The sequence below is a fragment of the Bos grunniens genome, chromosome 22 (assembly GCF_055505025.1).
Source record: "Bos grunniens cultivar Pamir isolate PY7600 chromosome 22, Bosgru_T2T1.0, whole genome shotgun sequence".
Classification (NCBI taxonomy): Eukaryota; Metazoa; Chordata; class Mammalia; order Artiodactyla; family Bovidae; genus Bos; species Bos grunniens.
In genome coordinates, this window is record NC_141186.1 from 50,151,895 (window position 1) to 50,175,181 (window position 23,287).

The 23,287-nt window shown below is 54.4% G+C and overlaps 1 protein-coding gene across 50 annotated transcripts; it reads right to left on the reverse strand.

The window, feature by feature from the left end:
• Positions 1-539: 539 nt before the first annotated feature.
• HEMK1 (HemK methyltransferase 1, mitochondrial release factors N(5)-glutamine) lies at positions 540-23,277 on the reverse strand. Of its 50 annotated transcripts, none has more exons than XR_015151605.1 (13): positions 23,206-23,277; positions 21,606-21,685; positions 21,138-21,480; positions 20,718-20,809; positions 20,322-20,415; positions 16,026-16,160; positions 15,654-15,796; positions 15,328-15,377; positions 14,328-14,436; positions 13,384-13,479; positions 13,114-13,227; positions 1,545-1,737; positions 540-1,107 (listed from the first exon to the last, which is right to left on the reverse strand). XR_015151605.1 is itself a non-coding variant. In XM_086367866.1 (12 exons), the coding sequence occupies exons 5-12, from the start codon at positions 20,412-20,414 to the stop codon at positions 12,875-12,877; spliced, it is 753 nt and encodes a 250-aa protein (XP_086223992.1). In that variant the 5' UTR covers position 20,415; positions 20,718-20,809; positions 21,138-21,480; positions 21,606-21,685; positions 23,206-23,277; the 3' UTR covers positions 12,545-12,874. The 50 variants fall into 50 exon arrangements, 17 of the variants coding, with proteins under 17 accessions (XP_086223992.1, XP_086223982.1, XP_086223980.1 ...); XR_015151596.1 differs by having other exon boundaries at positions 15,654-15,718; positions 21,100-21,480; XR_015151593.1 differs by having other exon boundaries at positions 21,100-21,480.
• Positions 23,278-23,287: the final 10 nt, after the last annotated feature.

A 23,287-nucleotide genomic window follows, 5' to 3' on the forward strand; every position in this document is an offset into this window, starting at 1 on the left:
GTTGCAGGCAGATTAGAAGATACTAGTGATGGACCAGGCACAATTTCCCGTAAGTTATATTAGAATGATTTGGGGGAAAAATGAAGTCCAATGTCTACCTCACAGAGGCAACCACCATGTTCTAGATGGACTAAATATTTAAATGTGAAAAATGACACTCCAAGAATCCTTTAGAGCACCTTCCTAAGAAGTCACAACAGTACTGATTCTGGGAAAGGAAACTTCTGCCTTCATGTGGCTCCCCTGCATTATTCGCAGGACAGATCTGGAGAAATGAGAGCCACATCAGAAAACCCATTAACACTCATTTAGTGTCATCTTCCCAGTCTTGAAGGGTTTTCCCCAGAGGCAGGCTCAGGGTCAAGGATCCAAACACGGGAACTTCCCTGATGGTCCAGTGGCTAAGACTCCACACTCCCAATGTAGGGAGCCAGGGTTCTAGCCCTTGTCAGGGAACTAGATCCCACATGTGCAACTAAAGATCCGGCATGCTATAACAAAGAGCTGATGCAGCCAAATAAACAAACAGATAATAAATATTAATAAAAAGATCCAAACACAAATAGTTTATTTTGGAGGTGACGTCAAGAAGCACCGATAGGGTATTGGGAGACAGTTCTTCCTGGTTGTCTCCCTTTTCTGTACATTTGTTCACAGAGGCACTGACTGCCCTTGTTCCAAACAATACTTTCAAGGGTGATTATTCCAGTGAATAGCCTTAGAAGATAGAGATAATGTCTCCTTCCAGGGAAAAAGGCAGATTTATTTATTGTCTAGTATAATAAAGATAGTATCTGCCTCTGGGGCAAAGGTTAGGCAGGTTGGCTTACAGTCTGTTATAAAAGATTTGGGTTCCCTGATCTCAGGGTTTTTCTGCTGTCAACATACTGCATGTGCAGGCATCATCTGGCCCTTATAGGGTCAAGCTGCAGGCACTGGGTTCAGGAAAGTGGTTCAAGAAAATGCTGATCCTCTGTCTACTGTTACTGTGGGAAATAAACTAACCTTTGTTTCTCAAGCAGGAGTATCTTCCAAGCTGTATCATCTACCAGCATCCTCGGAATATGGCAGCTTTGGAGCTGGGTAAAATCATAGTCTTCCTGGTTCCTGATGGAGAGGAGAGGGGACGTGAGACAGGGAAGGAAAGGAAGCCAGAGCAGGTGTGTAAATGAGTGTGTTCCCTCTGTGGGCAACTGAAGTCAGTCCCCGGTTGACAGGTGGTGTAGAACACTCCTTGGGGTTGTCCCACCTGAGGGGGTGAGGAAGCTAGGATGTGTACACCAATTCCCACCCTTCGCGGGCTTAGGGCTGCTCCTGTGAGTGAGCTCCCTGGCCATTCCACCTCCTAAGCTGGCCTGTGCTGTAGGGAAAGCCTCAAGCTGAGCACTGCAAGTGCTGAGTGGGAACCTGAGCAGTGGGGGACATGCTCCACGAGAGCAGGGCCTTATCTGAATACCGCCCATGCCCAGGGCCTGGCACGGTGCCCAGCAGACAGTAATCGAACACACACCACACGCAGCAAGGATAAGGACCTGTTTACTTGCCTCTGTCTTCCACTTGGCCATCAACTCCTGATGAGGTGTCTCTGTCCATTTTTCCTTCATACTTCAGCACCAAGGGTAGGTCCGACAATCAATCTTAGGCTCCCAGTCATGGTTGGAGAGGAGTGAGGGGACAGCTGGCATGATGGGGTTCAGAGCCTCATGGGGCAAAGATGGCCAACCCCCTGCCCACCTCCTGAGACCAAATGGAGAGAAAGAGCTTTGGAAAGGAGCAGACAGCTCTGGCCAGAGTCGTTCAACGAAAGAGTGACACCCAACAAAAATCTGAGGGTTCTCCACTCTTTGTTTGACCCCCACCCTCCACCCCATGAAACACAGGCCAAGCCCTCGGTGGAGGGGTAGTCAAGGTGTGGGGGAATAAACAACCCGGAATGGTAAACGTTGAGGATTGAGGAACCAATCTCACCTCAAGTACAGTGCCCCAGGTCTGGGCTTTGAGCAAAGGGGCAGAGTTGGGGGCAAGTGGTGAGGCCCAGCAGAGTTGCTGTCTCTTCTCCCAGCTCAGTGACTGCAAAGTCTGGAGGGCTGGACTGGCCTGGGTGTGGCTTCCACTGTCTCAGCCTCAAAGGACCCCTCACACCCAGCCTAGGGCTCTATGGGTTAATTTTATATTTAGGAGGTGGGTGAACAGTGGGTGGGAATGAGGGGGACAGAGGCCAAGAGAGGCTAGAGGTAGGGGAAGGTCACAGGGGGTCAAAGAAGGTAGAGGAGCATTTAAGCAGAATTTGGAAGTTTGGATCTTATTTGAGGAATCCGAGAGAGATAGAGACTGATTGAGAAAGAGAGGGAACTGCAGGCAGCTGGGTCACCCAGGCAAAGACGCAGTGCAGGGAAAGTTCCTGGGAATGGCGAGGTGCAAGAGGACCCTGTGGTTGGGCCCCAGGTGGTTTGCTGAATCAACCCAGAGTTTGATGCAGTGTGCTCATCAGGGGGTGCCAAGCCCCAAATGCCAGGCCAGAAAGGTCAAAGAGGTAGACAGGTGCCCAGGTCTGGCTTGTTCCCCTTCTAATCTCCCCCAACTTGCTGTGTGACCTTGGGCAAGTCAGGGACCCTTTCTGGGCTTCAGCTTTCTTTTCCACAAAATGGGGGCACAGTACTCAAACTCCCAGGGACTCTCGTGACTCAGTGACAGTACTTGGGCCTCCAAGACAGGGTGACATCTCTTCCCTAAGAACCTCAGTCACCCCTTCTCCCAGCTTGGAAGGTAGCCTCAGCCCTCAACAACCTGGGGCCTCTCACAGAGGCCACACACACAAGGTCCTGAGCTGGGTACCAGAGCCTGGAGCTCCGCAATGCAATGCAGGGCCTGCGTGGACATCTATGATCATGGGCATGGACACACGTGCCCCAGTCCTACACCTGTGCATTTGCACGTACCTATGGACACCTGCATAGCGTGTGCAGGTCTTTATGATGGGCATGTGTGATGTGGCCTGGCTCCCATGGCTCCCCACTGACCAGAGCAAGCCTAAGGACCCAGTCACTCATGAGGGGCCTGTGAGGAAGAGCCCACGTCCAAATCCACAAGTTCCTCAAGGACAGGGCCCCACCTGAATCACCCTGTCTGGCTTACAATTGGTGCTCAATGCTTGTAGGTGGACATCTGGCCTGGGGATCGCAGGGAGACACAGGATACTAAAGACCTCAGTCACCCCTTCTCCAAGCTTGGGAGGCAGCTTTAGCGCTCAGCAACTCAGGGCTCTGCACAGACACTTGCAGGAAAAGAGGACTTGTCCAGATGCTGTGTCCTCACGTGACCATGAATTCCACCCCACCCGTATGGCCCCGAAGGAGGCAGAGGTGCTGGGTGCTTGGCTATGACTCAGCGGAAGGAAGAGAGGAAGGGGGGGTTGGTGGCGCTGAGGCCCTAGGGTTTTGCTTCTCATTTCTCTCTTTCTGAAGCACAACAAGTTCCCAGAACTGAAGGTTCAGAAACCCCAGGCTCTCAGGGGCACTGGGTTCCCCAGTCCTCCCACCTCTGGAGACACAACACAAAGCCCAGGGAAGCCCCTATTCCCTGTCCCCTGCGTAGAGCCTTCTGCCCTGCTCAGAACCAAGACTGAGTCCCTGGAAGGCCCACAGAAACCAGGAGGAGTTGTGGACTCCTAAGACTTTTCAGAAGTATGTGGCCCAGAGTCACTTGCTGAGACAGATGCTGAGTAAGAGGCAGCACTGGAACCTCCAGGACAGGTGGGGGCGGAGCAGTCAGGGTGGGCTTCCTCACCAAGAACCTGAGCAAGGGCATCCTCAGAAGCCTGAATTCCTTCCTTCTCCTTCCCTTCCCTTCCTCCTTTCCTTTCCGTTCTCTCTCCCTCTCTTTCATTCATATTTTTAAGTACTGGAAAAAACCCAGTTTAAAAAATGACACACACACTCAGATGGGCACAACACCAAATTATGATAACTTAAGACTCCTTCCCCTGTGTCCAGAGTCCTGGGTCTGGGCTGAGCAGGACATAAGGCTTCTTCTGAGGTCCCTGAGAATAAGAGACTGCAAGGGGGCCTTCAGAAACACATTCCCATTTGTACCCACTTGTCTGTGCAAATCACTTGGTGGGGTCACTTGGTCCTGGGCCACCGAAATCAAATACTGCAAGAAACTGAAAGCTGAGGCTGACACAAGACTGCAGCTCCCACCCCATCCCCCCGTTTAAACGTCAGTGCTCATCACTGTTCACCATGATGGACTTAATGCCAAATGTTGAGAACGTGAACTAACAAAATCCATTTGTTTAAGACACTGCTTTTGTCTTTTAAAAAATACATAGTTGGGTTCCATGTAAAAGTTGGTTTGAAACTTCCACAGCTCTAGGGATCTGGGCAGGAGGGCTGGGTGGAATGACAAGAGAGGATTTCTGTGCCAGCAGAAAGTGGGGAGCCCTGAGCAGTTCTTGAGCTGTGCAATGACTCCAAGAAGGGTTTTAGGCACAACCACATCCATGCGTCTCCTCCCAGAACCTCTCAGGTCTGGGGACCTGAAATGCTCCCCTCTGGCCTGGTAGGCTTTACACCAAGTTATGCTGAGAGAGGACTCACTTTCCTCTCCCACCTGTCAGCTGGGAACCAGAGTCTGGGTGACTGTCAGTGTGTCCCCCTCTTCCCTCCCCCCGCCACATCCGGAGTACATCAGTCTCCTTTCAGCAGCAGCACTTTCACTGCCCTCCCCTCCCCCACGGGCTCCTCTGCAGCGGGGTGTGAAAGTTTGGCACCAGGGGCAGCTGGGAGGGGAGGAAGCTCACTCCCCATCTGGTGCTTTCTGTTTGACTCACCACTTTCTTCTTCGCCCTGGAACCCCATGTCGGCCCTGGGGGCACCCCAACTGGGTCCCAGGGCCCTGGGCTGCAGCTGGCCTCTGTGGCCTGCTCACTCCCCTTCCAGCTGGGTCAGAGAACTGGGTTCAAACCCCAGCATGGCCACTTCCTGCTTGTGTCACGTTGCGCACGTTAAACCCGGGTCTCTTCACCTGTCTAGTGGGCTAAGGAAGGTGCACCTCATGTGCAGAGGATTTATGACAAAGTGTCTGTGGCACTTGGCACCGTTACACATGGAGAGGCCAGTTACTGTTGTTGACAGCACTCAGACCTGGGAGGGTGGTCTTCATGACTCCATTTAAAGGGCTGCTTTTAGACTATATCCCCACAGGGTCACATTTGGATCTCCAGATACCCTGTCCATTCTAGTCCCCAGTCCATGGTGGCTCCAGGGCCCCCACGTTCCAGTCAGAGCCTTGGGCTCTACTGTGGTACTGGCTACTCCCCAACCTATATCCAGGTCCTCAGCAATGGTTATGAGTTGTTCTATTCCAGAAGGTCAACTACTCTAGCTCCTAGCAGCCTCTAGACCTTGCCTCAGTTGCTCCCCCAACCCCTCTTTCTGGCAGCCAGAGGATATCCTCAGTGCCTACCTGAACCTGTAACTCACCCTGAGACTCTTTACCTTAGGCTGTGGTTCCCAAAGTGCATTCAGAGCTCCTCCAAGGGCATCCACCATCATCACCACCTCACCACTACACATTCCTGCCCATGTGCCTTCAGGCTCCCAGGCTTTTGCCCAGACTGTCCTCATTCCAGGCCTGCTCTACCCTGTCCTGGGCCCTACCCTCTTCAAGCCTGGTGTGATGACCATGGCATCAGGCCCAGGGTTATTCAGCCTGGAAGGGAATAACAGTTCGACCTGCATGTGAATAGGTTCCTTAGCCTTTCCCAGTTTTAGTTTTCCTCACCTGTAAAATGGGAGGGTTCACGGACTTTTTGCCTTATGGGATGTCTTGAGAATGAATGAGATAATCCCAGAAGCACTTGCTTCAGGGTATACCATTCAGTCTCCATATTTTCCAGGCTCCTCTGAGGGGTGTCATCTCCCACGAGACTAGCACATTGCTGGGCTTGGGAGACTGAGGCCTGAACCTATGCTGCACACACCCCAGGAGAAGGGCCCAGGCCCTCTGAAGGCTTCCCTGGTGGTCCAGTGGTTAAGAATTCACCTTGCAACACAAGAGACACAGGTTTAATCCCTGGTCTGGGAAGATCCCACGTGCCGCAGGGTAACTGAGCCCATGCACCACAACCACTGAGCCAGCACTCTTGAGTCTGTGCTCCACGACAAGAGCAGCTCAGCAACAAGACTGCGTACGGCAGCTACACCTGCTCACCACAGCCAGAGAAAGCCTGTGTGCAGCAATGAAGACCCAGCACAGTCAATAAATAAATAAAAACTTAAAAAAAAAAAAAAAAGCCCTCTGGGAACAGCCCTGGTAACCCCTGCTCCTGCCCTATGGATCTACAGGCCCCGGTGGTGGACCTCTGCACTAAGCTTTACAGGGGGCAGCCCAGAACCTAGCTATGCTGACCTCAGTCTGACCATTCACATGGGCACTGGTGGTGACCTCCCCCTCCCTTCCAGTCCGGCAGTGTGACCTGACCTGTGACTACGTGCTGCTGAGCCTTGGTTTCCTCATCATGGATGTGATTAAAAACCCAGTCTGTGGGGTTGTGAGAATTACCACCACCAAGTGTAAAGCAGTTGCTCGGGACTCAATGCCCAGTAGGAGCCTCAGAAATGATGGCAAGAAGATGGAAGAACAGGGGGAAGACCTGGGGGCTGCCCAGATACTTCGCCCAGCTGCAAAGTCCAAAGGAAAGAAGGCCCAGGCAGCTCTAGCTCAGAGTTCCCTCTGCTCACCCACATAGCCTGGCCTCATACTGACTCCCAGGAATGGCAGACAGAACTACTCCTGGAAATCAAGGCGGGTTGGGGGTCTGCAGGGGATGAAGGGCTGGAAGCTGGGAGGCAGAGAACAGCCTTGGGTTTGAGTCCCAGCCCTGGCCTACTGAGCCTCAATGCTCTCATTTGTACACAGGGATCTTTGGGGGTGCCTCAAGCCCCCATAATCTGTTCCTTGGCCTCAGCAGGCTGGGAGTCTGACCCCGCCATTCCCCTAGAATGCAGGCCCCAGGAGAGGGCTACAGACCCAGCATACCAGGGGCAATATGGTGGCATTCCCTACTCTGAGAGTCAGTGTCTCCGAGAGAGACTTTGGCCCCTGGAAGGAGCCACCACAAGGCCCGCCTTCCATTGGGCAGAGCTGCTCTGAGCCGCTTCCCTATCTCTCCTCAGTCAAGGCCAGGGCCAGGGCCCCAGCAAGGCTGAAGGAGGCTCCCTGGTCTTTCCTACTCTGTGAACTGTTAAATTGGCCTTTCCACACTGTTTCCCTGGAGGATGACTGAGGGAAGTGTCCTGGAAGGGGAGTAGTCCCAGAATCTGAAGCTCTTCCCTAGCAGTTTTCTCGTTATGAGGCCAAAGATGCTAAAGGTTCTCTGGGTGGTGGTGATGGATAACCAGTCCCCTCAGAGAGGGGTGCAAAGGGGAACACTGCTCTCCTCACAACCACCAGCAGGGCTTCCCATGGGCCCCGGCCTGTGCACACACTCACAGCTTCAGGTGGACTAATGTGTCGAAGGTTCGGGTTAGCCACTTCACTTCAGGATATCATGAGGCTGAGAACCCTAAGTGTTAAGTGAAAGTCACTCAGTCATGTCCGACTCTTTGCAACCCCATGGACTGTATATTCTCCAGGCCAGAATACTGGAGTGGGTAGCCTTTCCCTTCTCCAGGGGATCTTCTCAACCCAGGGATTGAACCCAGGCCTCCCACATTGAGATCCCTAGGAATGACCCAATTCTATCCCAGCCACACAGCCTGAATCAGGCTGGTAGCAGGAGCTGGACCCTGCTTAGGGGCTGAAAGGAGTCAGACCTCCACGGCTTCCATGGAGGGATCAGCCTGGAGTCAAGGGCTGTTGTGCTCAATTCACAGACACAGTACTTGCTCACCTTGCACTCTGCTCATTCTCACATACTCCTGGGTGCTGGGCTGGCCATGTGACTTTGTGGCAGTCGGGACCGGGCCTGGATCCAGTCTCTGAGGTCCTCTGGAGACTGGAGACGGGCTATGGAGGCCGCTTTGCTCTCTCCCAATCCCAGTCCCATTCCCCAGCGCGCCTGATCCCAGGCTGGCCTCTCTCAGCCCCACCCTGGGCAGCTTCCAGTCCTCTCACTCCAGCAGAGGGCCAGCTCGAGGGAGCCCAAGCAGCTCAGGTCTCCTGGGTATAAGGGTTCCCTCTCCCTTCCCCAGCCACCTCACTGCTCAGAGGAAGTGTTCAACGCAATCTATCACACACCTCAAATTCGTTCCACGTCTGCCTATTTCCAAATTCTAATTCCAGAGCCACTTGCACTTTTAGGTATTAAAGCAGCAGTGGTAAAGAATTCGTCTGCAACACGGGAGACATAGGAGACAAGGGCTGGATCCCTGGCCCGGAAAATCTCCTGAAGGAGGAAATGGCAACCCACTTACAGTATTCTTGCCTGGAGAATCCCATGGACAGAGGAGCCTGGAGGGCTACAATCCATGGGGTCGCAAAGAATCAGACATGACTGAGCGACTGAGCACTCACTCACTCATTGACTCACCAAAATCTGTTAACAATTTCCTGTTACCGCCACAACAAATGACCATGAGTTTAGTGGTTTTAAACAACACAAATGTATCATACCTCAGGTTCTGGAAGTCAGATATCCAAAATCAGTGTCACTAGCCCCAAATCAAGGTGTTGGCAAGACGGCAGGCATTCTTTCTTGAGATCCTAGGGGAGAATCCATCCCCTCGCTTTCTGCAGCATCTCGAGCTGTCTGCACCCCACGGCTCATGGGCCACTCCCCAGCAATGGCATCACTTTGACCTCTGCTGCCATCATCACATCTCCTTTTCTCTGACACTTGTGATTATACTGAGTCCATCTGAATAGTCCAAGATCATCTTTCCACTTCAAGACCCTTAACTTAATCAAATCTGCAAAGTTCCTTTTGCCATGTAGGGCAATGTATCCCCAGGTTTAGGGGACGAAGCCGCGGGCATCTTTGGGGCCATTATCCTGCCTACCACAGGAGGGGGAGGACTGCTTTGCCAGCCCCAATCCCCACCCATGATGGCCTGTCCTAGGACAGAGGAATCCTGGAGGGTGGAGACCATGCTGCTGTTCTGGCCAACACTGGCTGGGGGCTGCTGGGGCCCAGAGCTCCAGGAAACCTGGTGCCTGCCCCCGCTGCCGACAAGGACAGCCTGTACTCAGCGTGGCTGCTGTGCAGAGATCAGGTGCACTTGAGCCCTCAAACTGGCTATGGCTCAACTCAAACAGCTGCCAGGCCTGGCTGGGAGGCCAGGCCCTCCCTACTGTGACCAGAATACCCGAGAGCTACTGTCGGCTGTGATGTGAGCCACGTGGGAAATTCCAGCTACATTTAGGCAAATGCACACACTGTTGGATTACTGGACATCTGTTGGGCTTAGGATACACCAGACCCACATGGGACCCCAGAGAGAAGAGACAGGAAGGCTCCCAAATGCATGGGCAGAATGTCATTGTTACTGGAAGAAGTGGCCTAGGGGCTGGTGGCGAGAACACAGAGGTCAGGGTGGGTGTTCCGGAGGAGACGGCATTTGTGTTGGAGCTTGAAGGAGAGGATTATCTGGATTGGCAGGGGTGGGCAAGGGCATTTCTGATGAACGTACAGCCGGGGCAAAAGGAAGGAGGGGTGTTTGGGGAACGGAGAGTTACACAGGGAAGCTGGAGTCTAGGGCAGTGGAAAAAAGAATCCAGAGGTGGACAGGGAGGGACATGCTGCCTGCACAGGCTACAGTTCCCAAACTCAGTCAGCAATGGAACTCTGTTTCAACGGAAGCCTACTCAGAGCACCGATGAGGGTTTGGTAGGGCTCCCCAAGACCTTCCCATAGCCATCCTCCCCCAGCCCTTCAGATCTGGACTCGGCCAGACACAGACATCACTCAGGTCATGGGGAGCCAGACAAGGGTTTTGGGCAGGGATTGGGAGCAGTTAACGGCCCAGGGTTCAGGTAGGGGTTGGGAGAGCAGAAAGGATACATATCAGTAAAGATGGGCCCCACGAAGAGAGTCATGGGCAGCTGGGAAAAGCAGCCAACTTGAGGCAAAGTCTCGGTTTCCTCCACTGTCAGAGGAGATGGAACTGTTTTCCCAGAATACAACCATCAGGGACTCCTACACCCTCTGCCCATGCTTGTGGCTCCAGCTGAAGGAGACTGGGTGGACAGCAAGCAGATCCCTTAAGACCTCAGGGGCTTGCAGAGCCTGGACTCCCCCATTAGCACCACATCCTCCCGCTACCGTCTCCAGGGCTCCGTGACACAGGCTGAAGGAGGCGGCTCCTCTCTGACTCTGGCCCCAGGAAAGAGGGAGGAGACGGGGCAGGAGAGAGTGGCCTTCCCTGGGCTGGAGCCACTGGCTTCTCTGGCGTGGACCCTAGGGCACTCAGGCCCTGGTGAGGAGGGCGAGGAGAGACTGAGGGGAGATCTGGCTGCCAGGCCACCAGCCTCTTGGTGGCTCCATCTCCAGAGGGCAGAGAGAAGTCAAGAGCCCAAGACTGAAATCCCTGCCCTCCCTCCTTTCCAGACTGCCATGTCTTTTGCCTATTTCATGTTGATGCCAAGCACAAGACACACACACGCAGGTACATGGCCCTCTTTATGTCTACCCTCCCAGGAAGGCAACGAAAGCACTCACAGTGCCCCGTGAAAGGTACAACTCATGGTCTCTTCAAAATCATATCAAGATAAAGCACTTGGTTCCATTTCTTAGACTTGGAAGCTAAGGCTGAGAGAGGGGAAGTCACTTATCCCCTCACACCCTAGTGACAGGCAGTTGCCAGGTTCTGCACCCAGGCTGGTGTGGCTTCAACACTGGACCTCAACGCCCAAGTTTCAATCAAGCCAGTGGCTGAAGGCTTGAGGACCGAGGTTCACTTGACACAAACTTCTTTCCCAGGGTTCTCAGGCCTCATGGGAGGAAACTCTCCCCAAGGGTGCCTCCTGCTTCAGTGACCCCAATTGCTCCTACACTCTCACTCTGCATCATTCTGTCCTCTTGGGAAGCCATGTCCACATGCTTGCCAAGGCCTTTCCTCGGTAACGGGCCTGATGCCAGAAGGGTAGGACCATCAGGGAAGCCGGGGTTGTGGGATAAGGAGGCAACAGACTGCTAGGTCAGGGCAGCTACCCTGAGATGTTGTGAAGACAGCTAGAGCCAAAGGACAGGGGTAGGAGGAGAGGAAGGGCAATACTGGTGAGGTAGGCAGAGGTCTGGGAGCACATGGGGACTCTGAAAGCCTACCTCACCCTTCCAGGCTCCTTCTGGAGCAGTCTTAAGGGGGAGTCTCTGGCTCCTCCTCAAAGGAAGCCATGGGCACCTCGAGGTCCACCCAGCTTAGGCTGGGTAAGGAGCAGGACAGAGTGCTGCTGGGAACTGCAGTGTGGCCTCTGTGAAGGCAAACACCATGACCAGCGAGGGAGTCGCTCAGGCCAGGTGTGACTCCAGCAAACAGACTCCCCGCAAGGCAGGGACCTAACTTCCCATTGCCACTTGGCCTCCTCCCATCACAGGAACTCAGGCAGGCCATGTCTTCTCTTGGGAGTGGGCCCTCCAATACCAGATGCATAATTCACCTGGCTGAGAGCAAAATACGGCTGCCACCTTGCGGTGGCCTTGGAACCAGAAGAGCCAGTTTCTCACAGGGAAGGTCCCATTGCAAGACACAGCCCTGGAACCCAGCCTCCTGGCTCCATCAGAGGATGCTGTCTACCAGATCACACTGCCTCTGGCCACCACATCACCAGGTCAGGCCCTTGAAATGACTGGGCTGGGCGGATGGGAGGGGGAGTTCAACAGAATGAGCGAGCCTAGCCTGCCATGTTCCCCGAGACCTCCCCTGATGCAGGCTAACACCAGCACCTGCCAGCCTAGAGGTTTCCTGTCACTGCTGACAGAAGGGCTGGGACTTTAGGCCTCTTGGAAACCACACGTCTGCAGACCAGAGCTAGGGTGCAGGTCTCACTCTGGCTCAGCTTCTCACTCTTCCCAGCTACAACCAGGGATGGAGAGGTTTTCAGAAACCCCAAAGCTGAGTTGGAAGGGATGTTTTACCTAGAAACTATGGGAATAAAAAGCAAACATGAGCCCTGTGCACCCCTCACTGGCTCAAGCCTTCAATTAAGTAAATGTGGAAATGTGACCATAGAACTGCACAGCAAGGCCCCTTGGCCGTGCCCCCTCCAGGAAGCAGGCGCCATCCCCAAGCTCAAGCTCAGATGAAGCTCCTGTGCTCTGAGCCCAGGCCCAGTCGGGGGGGTGTGGGGGGACTGTTAAGTGTACCCGAGCCACTGAACAGCTAAGCCAGCCCTCAGAAGGGAGCCACTCAGTGCCAAGCACCCCAGCTTCAAGGCCAGAAGGAGCAACCACGTGCCTGTCTCTACACTGCCGCCCACAAACCCACCAGCTGGGGCCTGCCAGCCAGACCTGCTCGGGCAGAAGGATGCTCTCACCCCCAGCAGAGCCTAGGGGCAAAGCATCAGGGGACCCACACATCCCAATAACAAAACATTAGGCCATCACTTGCTGGTCTCTTGCCACTTTATTGGCCGTATCTTCCAACATCCCCAGAGCAATTCCCCTAAAGACACAGCAACCTGCCTTGGCCACACTGACACGATGGGGCCAGACTGGGAACCTGGGTCTGCTCAGCTCCTGAGTTGCACTGTGGGTCTTTGTGCACCCTTGCCCTTTGCTGCCCCAGGAAGGACACTCCCACCCTTGCTCCTATTCCCCAGTCTCCTAGAAATCATGGAGCATGGAGAATCACAGAGCCATGGGAAATGCCACAAGCATCTGGGGTTCTGGACAGCACCATCTATCTCCCTCCAAGTAGCATTCCTGGTAGAAATGTCAGCCAGGCACTCTGGCAGGTTGGCGCCCTGGCCAGGCATCCACAGGGGAACCACGCTGTGGCCCAGACCTCCTGATATGTAGGAACCGCGGCCTAGAGAGACAGGGACAAGTGGCCAGTTACTACCTGGGCCCTGGGGAATGAGCAGGGAGTGGGAAGCGCGTACCTGCTCCATGGCCAGGGCTGTGAAGGACCAGCATGGCTGGTCCGTGGGGCTGGGGACAGGGCTGAGTCTCACCTCCCACAGAAGTCCCTGCGCACAGCCACAAGACTGAGGGGCAGGTCAGGCTGGCTCTGAAGCCAGCTGCCAACGAGCTCTGGGTGTCGTGGGTCCACTTCCAAGAAGATGCTTCTACGCGAGAGAGAAATGGGTCAGCTCAGTTGGGCAAGGCTGGACCTGCACTTCTGGGTTGCCTGAGCTGGGAGGGATGACGGCCAAAGCAGGCCCAGTACACATTGCGGGGGAGAAGGCTGCAGAGGTCAGACCCAGAAGACACCCCCTCCATACCCAGAGTCCTTCAGGAGCTGAGGAGCCAGGGCCAGGATGTGGGTAATGATGTCCATGCCCTCCTCACCACCATCCAGGGCTACTGGGTCTTCATATCTGAAGAGGAAAACAGTGGAAGGTGAGGGCCTGGGATGAGGTATATACAAAGTATGGGGAAGCTGAACAGGGCTTCCATAGAGAGCTCTATGAAACTTATATTCTGGGGTCAAAGTCTGAGATCCCAGAGAGAGGTCCCCAAATGGTGGCAGCTCCAATGCCCCCCTCCACCAGCACCCCTCAAATGGAGCAGTGCTGGGCATGCTCAGCAAATCCCACTGACTGACTGTATTCAGGGCATGAGGGTCTTCCCACAATGATGTTCCTATTCTTGGCCTGGGGAAGCCAAGAGCTGGCACTAATCACTCCTAAAAATCAGGGAGTGGGAAGCCAGCCAGCACCCTAACACACATTACCATGGCCTCCTCCAGAGGCTCCTGGGCGACCCCTGGTTCTCAGCTCATTTGAGAGCAGGATGGCTCAGTGAAAAGCCTGGAGTAGGCTCATAGTCCCAGTTTTCCAGCTAAGCCCCCAAACAATCTTGGACAAGTCACCTTCCGTCTCTAGGCCTCGGTCTTCTGGAAAATGGTGCACCTGTCCGAGCACCTTCCAAGTATCGTATACTGTTGTCTGCGATCTTAGTCATCACCGAGTCCACCCCCTGGCCCAACAAAGCTCCACCAGTCCCCTTTCAGAGGCAGGAAACCAAGGCTCAGAGAGGTTCAGTGGTCTTAAGTGGGAAGGCAGGTGCTGAAGCCAAGTAGGTCTGTGGGTTCCAGAGTGAGGCTCTCTTTCAACACTCCTGCTCCTTTCAGTCCCCCAGCCTCCGCATTCCCTCCCAGAGTGGTCCTCCAGGGCAGACCCACTCCACTAGTCCTCAGGCCTGGCCTCCCTGGTCTACCCCACACCTGAGGATCTCAGGAGCCAGGTTCTCCATGTCCCGGTGGAAGACGTAGGGAGGGTTGCTGACGACCAGGTCCACAGGGCCCCAGGGTAGAAGGTGTGCCCAGCTCTCCACTGTGGTCAAAGGGAACACACGGCCGAGAATGGAAGGTGAAAGGTGGAAGATCCACGCACTGTGACCCTTGGGTAATCCCTCTCCCCAAGTCACATATCTTGGGTTTACCCCAAGTCACGTATCTCGGCACTATCTCTGGACCTGATAAACTAGACTTGCAGATTAGGATCCTAGGACCCCAGCCGGCAGCCTGGGTGGGAGTATATATGCTCTGACATGGCCTGGAGTGTCCCTGACTTCTCTCTTTCCCGTTAAAAATCTCCCCAATAAGCAACACTGTTTAAGTGCCATTTTCAGGCAGCCATCTCTGACTACCTGGCCAAGCAAGAGCCTCTGTTCTCTGCAGCCCCACTCGTCTTGCCACACTCTGCCTCAAAACCAACACAGAGTATATGGAGGGCAAGCCTGGCCTGTGCCAGTTGATTTCTAGTGGCTCTGTTTACTGGCCCCATCCTGTACCAGGTGTCACACTCCATGGAGACAGTACATGAAGCTCAAGGATCCTGTGGGGATGTGACGGAATCTGAAATGGAGCCAGAACTCCCAGGACACGCTGTATGGGCCAGGCAGACACTCAAGTATTTTGGTCCCCAGGATTTCTCTAGAGCTTCTGCTTATCTCTTGACAATAGCAAGCCCTAATTAAACTCATTCACCATGGAGGATACGAAAGGTAAAAAAGATCTTCTGGCTGGTTCCTTCATGGGTCAGGTCAGCCCAGGAGGCAAAGGGGACTCGCCTGTCCTCAGCAAGGGTTGGTCTGAGATTGTGTGTGTGGGTGAGTGAATGAAGGTCGGAGAAACCCTCCCTCCATCTCTGTAGAGTGCCTCATTCAGCCAGCAGCACCTGGACCCAGGACCTCCACCCAGGGAAGAGGACTGGGAAAGGTACCTAAGGTCACATCGAAGGGAACGATCTGAATCCTGTCCTGCAACCGAAGCCTGGAGAGACAGGAAGGGAGAGGTGAGCACGGTGGGTGGGAACAGACTCCTACCCCTGGCTACAAAGTCTTGGGAGATTAAACCCTTCTTGGACCAGCAAGAAACCTGGTTGTCCACTGTCTATTTGTAACCCTGTGGCACCTACACCAGGCCACCTCCACTGCCTCCTCCTTCTTGGGCATGAAGGTCAGTGGGTTTGATACCTAGACAGGGGTTGAAATCAGGCCCTAAAATCTGACTCCCCCACCTTGACCCTCTGCCCTCAAGCCCACCTACCTCTGAGCATTCTCATGGGTCAGGCAGATGGCGGCTTCTCCCTTATCCACAGCAGTGACTCGGCTCTGCCCCAAGAACAAGGGTACATGGGAGGCAGGATGTTCAGAGACCAGGCTTGGGGACCAGGGCCCTCCTCCAACTCTCTACTAGAATAGGAAGGGGATACTCAATAGCTTTTCCCTCTCTGTGGCCAAAGTCTGGCCAGATGGAAGGGCATGGGACTTAGAGGCTGTGACCATGTGGGCTGGGGCAGGTGTCTTCTTCCTACTTCCCGTTATTTCCCCCTAAGTGCTCTGACAGAGAGAGGCGGGGGAAGGACCAGCAGCAAGGGCAGCAAGTGCCAGTCAGTCTACCCATGCACAGAGGGCTCACCTGGGGAAGCCTGCTCAGCAGGCTGAGGGAGATGGCTCCTGATCCACAGCCCACCTCCAAGATGAGGGGGCCGCCTTCAGCTCCCACCACACGGGGTCCTTGGGTCACTTCCTCCAGCACCCATTCAACCAGCTCCTGCAAGGCAGACAGATCTCAGAGCTGGTGCTGATCTGCCCCTGTGTGAATGGAGGAGGGGGATGACCAAAGCCAGACTGAACTTCATGTCAGCTGGGGCTATGGGCAGGTCACTGTTTGTCTATGTCTCTGTTTCTCTGTCTGTAAATATGAGCATAGCTAAGGATAACACACCTCACTGAGGACAAATGGAGATTCAACAGAAGCATATTCATGAAGCACTGATCCCATGCATGGTACATGGTAGGTGTTCAGTCAGCCCCAGCTAATCTCTTTAGAGATAGCCTCTTGTTTTGTGCTTATACCAAAGTTAAGAATCATACTTGATGGTCCCTGGCCACTCACTCTGTGCCTGGCCCTGCTTCTAGAACATTCCCTGTATTAATCTGTTAATTAAACCCTACTGAGGAAAGTGAGGCCCAGGGGTCAAGGTCTCACCAGGAGGCTGGCCTACAGCTCATAGTGGCCAAGGGGCCAATGTGTCCCCAGCTTCCTCACAGCCTCCCCAGAGAGGCCCCAAGGTCAAAGGGACAGGGAATTCCCTCCAGGAGGGGCTGTGGGCGGGAGGGGTGATACAGCCTTACCTGAGCCCCGTATCTGAAGGGGGCTGTGGCATACACAGGGCATAGGATAAGTGGGCATGGCAGAGTAGGAGGTACCTAACTACACTGTACCTGCCTTGGTGGTGGGGCAACATCTTCAGACACTGTCACTTTAGAAACTACAGTTTCAAGTCTCACTCACCTATCTGCCACCTGCAGATTGTGCATGGGAGCCAATATAGCATGAAGGTGAGGGTGACGGGCCACTGCTGCCCATTGGCCCAAATGTTTCCAAACAGCAGTAGAGTGGGCGCTCAAGGAGCCAGGTGTGGAGCAGGGGAAGGGCAGTACGGTCCCTTCTCAAAGGGACCTGCCCTCTGGAAGAAGGCTGGAGAGGGCCCCCTGGGGGCTGAGGACTCCTGGGGTTCCAGGCAGGGTTGGCTCAGGGAATGAGGAAAGGGGTCAGGAACTGGGTATTTCCCTCATATGAAAGACAGCCACTTCCTCTAGGCTCTCTCCCATGACTTTCTTCACCATGGGCCTAGGTCTAGGGTGGGGTGTGCTTCTCCCGCCAGACTGAACGCTCCATGATGCAAAGCCCAGGGGTTATCCCACCAGTGTGTCCCACACAGGCAGAGCTTGGCCCACAAAGAGACCTCTTGGCTACTCCCCAAGGGCTGGGCAAGCTCTCAGTGGCTGCAGGAAGTTACCCTCCAAGTCTCAGACTCCCCTGTCCGTCCAAGTCTCAATGGCAACAGTTATGCCCAACAGAGCAGCAGGCTCCAGATCACTCAGACCCATTTTCCATTTAAGTTCTTCAGTGGTGAGTCCCCAGAAGTATTTCATCCTCCCAGGCACCCCAACCCAGGAGCAAAGCTCACCTGTCACCAGGGTAGCAAGTACCAGGCAGGTAGAACTTGGCCAGTGGGTCCAACTTTTCCGATTCCAAGCCCCTTCTGCACCAAACTGCTACCAAAAGGTGAGACAGCCCATCTCCAGCCAGAAAGGGCTTCCCCTTACTTGTTCCCACCATCCCTGTACCAGGCACCACTGGGGAACTGGGGTGCTGGCAGCAAGCTGGGTCCACAGCACTGGGGCCAGCACAAAGCCAGCAGTCTAGGGCTGTGGCCGGGAGCCTGCGGTCTCAGTGGTGAGACCAAGTACTAAGCAGCCAGTCGGACAGATGAAACTTGTCAGGAGTGTGAACTTCTCTTGGTTTCCGTAGACTTACCCTGGCTGGAGAATGACCCCTTAGTCAACCACACTGGCCAGCCACCTCACAGAGACACCCCGACCTCAGAAACACACACCACATGTGTGAATGGCTACCCTGGGCAAGGCATGAATCTGAGAGACTGGGCCACCAGTGCCCTCCGCCTCTCTCACACTCCAAACCATGGAGGGATCATTTTGGCTGTAGGACCACCTGAGGCACAGTGGGTAGGGGTGGAGATCACTCTTAACAGGTCCAGAAACTTTCTTCCTCATCTAGAAAAGTGCCTCTTCATCTGAGAGTTGGTGGCTCCTTGGAAGAACTGAAAATCGAGCCAGTCGCAGGCGCAGGGCACCTTTTCCAGGTGAACAAGGGAAGAATCCAAGAACACAGAAGGATGGGAGCAGAGGGGAACGTGGGAAGGAGGCAAAGAGCATGCGGCTATTGGCTCTGCCTGGAGCCACTGCCTCCACAGGACTCCAAAGCCCTGAAGAGGTTGGCCCAAGGTCTCAGCAGAACCTGGGTGCCAGGAACACCCACACTGGCATTACGTTCTTGATGGGGCGCCCCAGGAAGGGGGCATTGCCTCCTGTAAGCTAATCACAGACAGGGCATTGAGCCTCCCACATCCCACCAAGCTGGGCAAGAACAGTTCACGCTTCCAGCGTTGGGTTTCCTACTGTACATACCACCAGGCTGGGGACTGCAGCACCTTCCCACCCCCAGGGAAAACCCAACTGGTCAGGCCACATGCCGCCTACGACTCTGCATTTCAGAATTCTGCAGCCATCATCAGAAACCACCCTTCAATGGATGGAGAGAACACAAGCAGCACGGCCCCTCCCGCGCACTCATTCTCCCCACTCCCCGCCACAGGCCACGTCCTCTCAAGTTCTTGGTAAGGCACCCCCGATGCGGCTTTACACTGGGGCAACCTGGCAAGTTCTGAGAAATGTGTGCACAGTGAGGCAAGGACCTGGCCTCCCCACCGCAGCCTCCCTCCTCTCCCCCGCCTCCCCCACCCTTGACAGCAGAGCTGCTCTCCTGGCCCAGATCCACCCAGGAAAGGCAGGGGGCGGTGGGAGGGGTGGGGGGCGCATACGGGAACCAGAAGTCCACACCCAACACTCAGAACCCTGAAACATGCAGCTGGTGCCAGGTCAGCTCTAAAGGGACTCAAAGGTCATCATGGTAGCTTCCTTCCAATGCCCTGACCTTGGGCAGCTGGGGATGGTAAGTGACCTCCTGGCCAGATGTTGCACGCTTGGAGGAGTGACAGATTGGCCCCCTCAAAGCCTGCAGGTAGCAGGCCCATCCTGCTCTGGCTCTGCACCCATCCCAGCTCATCCAGTCCCAGATGGGGCAGCCCCTGTGAGGGAAGGGGCCCTGACCCAGGAGACAGGATGTCCAAGTGCTGCCTCATGCCCCCTGTCCAGGCAGCCCTGTGACCTCAGCAAGGTCTCAGACTCCCTATTGTCCCTACCCTGACACTGGGCGGTAAGGTGAGGACCTGGCCTCCCAGCCACATGATGTAGAGGGCGGTGGGGTCAGAGGGTTTCTCGGCTCGGGGGGAAGCTAGGAAAGTGAGAAGGGGCTCTGGGTCCCTGGCTGGAGCAGGTGGATGAGGTCTGATCTTCCCCAGAAATGGGTGTGCCTTTTCTCAGAACCTGGTGCCCTCTGACTTGCCTATCAGCCCCCACTGTCCTACCCTGCCACCTGTTCTGCTCTCTCTGGCTCCCAGCTCCGCCACCTACAAGGTCAGGGGAAGCCCAAGACCCTAGAAAGCATTTCTCCCAGGATTAAGGTGCCTCACCTACAGAAAGCATGTTGGGACCACACATTCCTCAGTCCTAGTAAACTGAGAAACACAAGCAGTGATCTGACTAGAAAGTGGATGGAAAAGGTAAAAGGATTCGAACAATTCCCTGGTCTGGAACCCCAACCCTCTCATTATCTGGGTCCAGAGGGGGTGAGCGGTAAGCTCCCCGAGGTCACAAAGCTGCCCCAGGCTTCTAGGTGTTCAGCAGGAGCCCTCTCCACTTCGCCCTACCTCCTGAGGAAGAGGAGGCCCTTGTTTCCCACGGGTTCGGTTGGCTATGGGCCCATGGGACAGCTCCTAGGGAAATGACGGGAATAGGCTGACTACTTGGAGGGCAGCACTAGTTGGGCCATCATGAGCCACTGACAGCCAAAGGCTGGGACAGTGGCCTGGGAAATGATGACAATCAAGGAGGCCAGCAAGAGACCTCTTTCCTTTTGACCCCACCGATCCAGCCAGCCAGGAAGGGTGCTGTCTCTAAAAGATAGCAATAATGGGGCCCCAGCGCCCCCTGGTGGAAGTCTGGGACAAGACAGGCACCCTGAACTCCTTCATCCCATCCTGTCTAGTCCAGCGGGCACACCTACCTCCGTTTCTGGCCTAGGGATGAAAACTGGGGGTGCCATCTTCAGATTGAGACCCTGAAAGTCCCATTCACCAAGGATGTACTGCACAGGCATCCTGCAGAGGGGGAAGAAGGTGATCATCAGTGCCAGCAAATGGACTAACAGGGCCATGTCTCGGTGGGGACACCACTGTGGCCAAATGTGTCGGGTACGGTCACACCTCCTGTGCCCTGGAACTCCTAACCAAGCCCATCTTCTTTCTATTTACTACCATGACCCCTCTCTCATCACTCTCATCCCAATACTTTCTGAGTCCTTGGACACTTTCTTCCTCCTTGACCGTGAACTTGGTGGGGCTGGAGGAAGCTGGACCCTGCTCCCCACTCAGAGCCCTCAGGTTTGGTCCATGGCACTCACCTTTGCAATCGGTAGCTACTCAGCTCCTGGATACACTGTAGCTGCCAAGGGGTTAGGGGTTGGGTCCGCAGTGCTGGCCTCAGGCTCTGAAACTGACCCATAGAGAACATGAGTAGCTGGCTCCCCTGACCCAGGTTTCTTTCACTGATGATGCTTGTGGATCCAACACTGGCCACCCTGGTCATCCCTGAAGCCCTAGTGCCCGGCACACACTGTAATCGTTTCTTGGATGGATGACTTAAGTATTTGCCTAAGACATTCCTTCAGAAAAATCCCATCATTCTCAGCTCAGCACTCTCAGTGGAGTGGAAAAGGCTGGATGTCCCTTCCCCAGGGCCTCCCTCCCCCCACTTCCTGCCCTCCTGACAACACTGCACTTAACTGTTTTGGCTCCAAGGACATGAGCCACGATGTACTCACTGGATTCCCGGGCCTCAGGGATGCCCTTCTCCTCAAAGACCACTGTCCAGTGGCTGACCACTTCGGTGGCACTCAACCCAGCCGGAGGCTGATGGGGTTGCCATGAGCTGAAGGCACACCCCCAAATGCCTTTCCTCCACCCTAGGCCAGAGAGGAGGGCCCTCAGCATTCTGCCCTGATGCTCCACGTCTCAGGGAAGGGATCCCTTGAGTACTTCCCCGAGGTGCCCAAGTCTTTCTTGTGATGTCAGCTGCTGAGGATGGTGACTGGCCTCAGCTGGAAGGAGATGCAGCGGTCACAGGCTTTGGGTCCTCAGCATGGCTGGTCCTCAGACGCGGCTGCCCTGGAATAGGGAAGAAGAATCAGGACAGCAGCTGAGCCTCGCGGGACTCCTTCTTCTCTGACCTGTTGCCTGTGAGAGGGCATACTTTGCTGTTCCCTCTGACTCCATTTTATACCCTCACCCACCTATTTGAGTTTTCTTGCCTTGGTCAGTGACATTTTCTTCAGGTCTTTGGCTCAAGTGATCTGAATCCATGGTTCAGTCCCTGATAAAAAATGGGCTGGCAGGCTTGGGGCTGGAGAGATCTATTTGACCCAGAGAATGTGACCTTGGAAAAGTCATTATTTCTGAGCTTTAGTTTCCTCCTCCATACAAGAGAGGAAAGAAAGAACACAAACTCCCTGGTGAGCAGTGCCTCAATCAATGAATATCGAGGGCCTGGGAGGCATCTCAGCACACAGAGGGAGTCAACGTTACATGCTCTTAACTAGTATTACTAGGGGAGAAGACTGCCTTTGCTTGGGAGTTTTGCTTTCGACATTTAGCATGTACTGTCATTGATTTGTGGGCTTCCCAGGACTGAGCGACTTCACTTTCACTTTTCACTTTCATGCACTGGAGAAGGAAATGGCAACCCACTCCAGTGTTCTTGCCTGGAGAATCCCAGGGATGGGGGAGCTTGGTGGGCTGCCATCTATGGGGTCGCACAGAGTGGGACACGACTGAAGCGACTTAGCAGCAGCAGCAGCAGCAGCAGGTGGAGCTAGTGGTAAAGAACCTGCCTGCCAATGTTGGAGATGTAAGAGGCACAGGTTGGATCCCTGGGTTGGGAAGACCCCCTGGAGGAGCACATGGCAACCCACTCCAGTATTCTTGCCTGGAGAATCCCATGAACAGAGGATCCTGGCAGATAACAGTCCACAGGGTCACAAAGAGTTGGACACAAAGCGACTTAGCACACATACACATCATTGATTTGTATGCTGAAAATGATCCCTCCACCCAATTTAACCCGTGGTCCTAAACACCAGCATAAAATGCCAACTAAAAATCTGACAATTTGTTGGACTTCCCTGGTGGTCCAGTGGTTGGGAATCCGCCAGCCAGTGCAGGGGACACAGGTTCAATCCCTGGTCAGGGAAGATCTCTCATGCCATGGGCCAGCTAAGCCAATGAACCCCAACTACTGAAAACCGCACGCCCTGGAGCCTGTGCTCTGCAACAAAAGAAGCCACCACGATGAGAAGCTCCCCGCCACCACTGAATCAAGAGAAAGCCTGAGTACAGCAAGGAAGACCCAAGACCCAGCGCAAACAAAAATAAAGACACAAATAACTTTTAGATGACAATTTTTGTTAACTTTATGTTAAAATTATCACAAACACATTTAGCTAAAGATTTCAAATCAGTGGCTTCCTTTCCTCTTACAAAGACCTGGTTTCAAACTAGCCTTTATTAAACAACTGTTAGGTGCCGCTCTTCAGACAAGCAGGGAGGAAAAGAAGACTGCGGGACGGGAAGCAACCTGCCCAAAACTACCCAGCTAGTAACCGTTCCAGGCAAGACACAAATCCTTCGGACTCCTGAGGCAGCTCTGACTACCAGAGTGCTGCCCAAGGAGTAGGGGAAGCCTAAAGCCAGGCGCAGCTTCTTCCCTCTCAGTTCTCACGGAAAGACTGCCTCTAACCAAGCCTGTTTCTCCATCTCTACAACAGGGACACAGCCTTTCTGAGGAAGGCTACCAGAACTCTGAAGAACTCGAGGTCTCGAGGGTGTTGCTCATACCTTTCTAACAGGCTACTCCACTCTCCCGCCATCCTGAAGAAACTGCCGTGGGTTCGGCTCCCGGATGTGCATAACCCGGATG

Coding starts and splice junctions, on each gene's coding strand:
- HEMK1 (XM_086367849.1), bottom strand. CDS start 21,306: ATGCTGAGGGCCCTCCTCTCTGGCCTAGGGTGGAGGAAAGGCATTTGG. Junction 20,416..20,717: donor AGTAGCTACCGATTGCAAAG/GTGAGTGCCATG, acceptor CCCCCTCTGCAG/GATGCCTGTGCAGTACATCC. Junction 13,228..13,383: donor CAGCTCCTGAAGGACTCTGG/GTATGGAGGGGG, acceptor TCTCTCGCGTAG/AAGCATCTTCTTGGAAGTGG.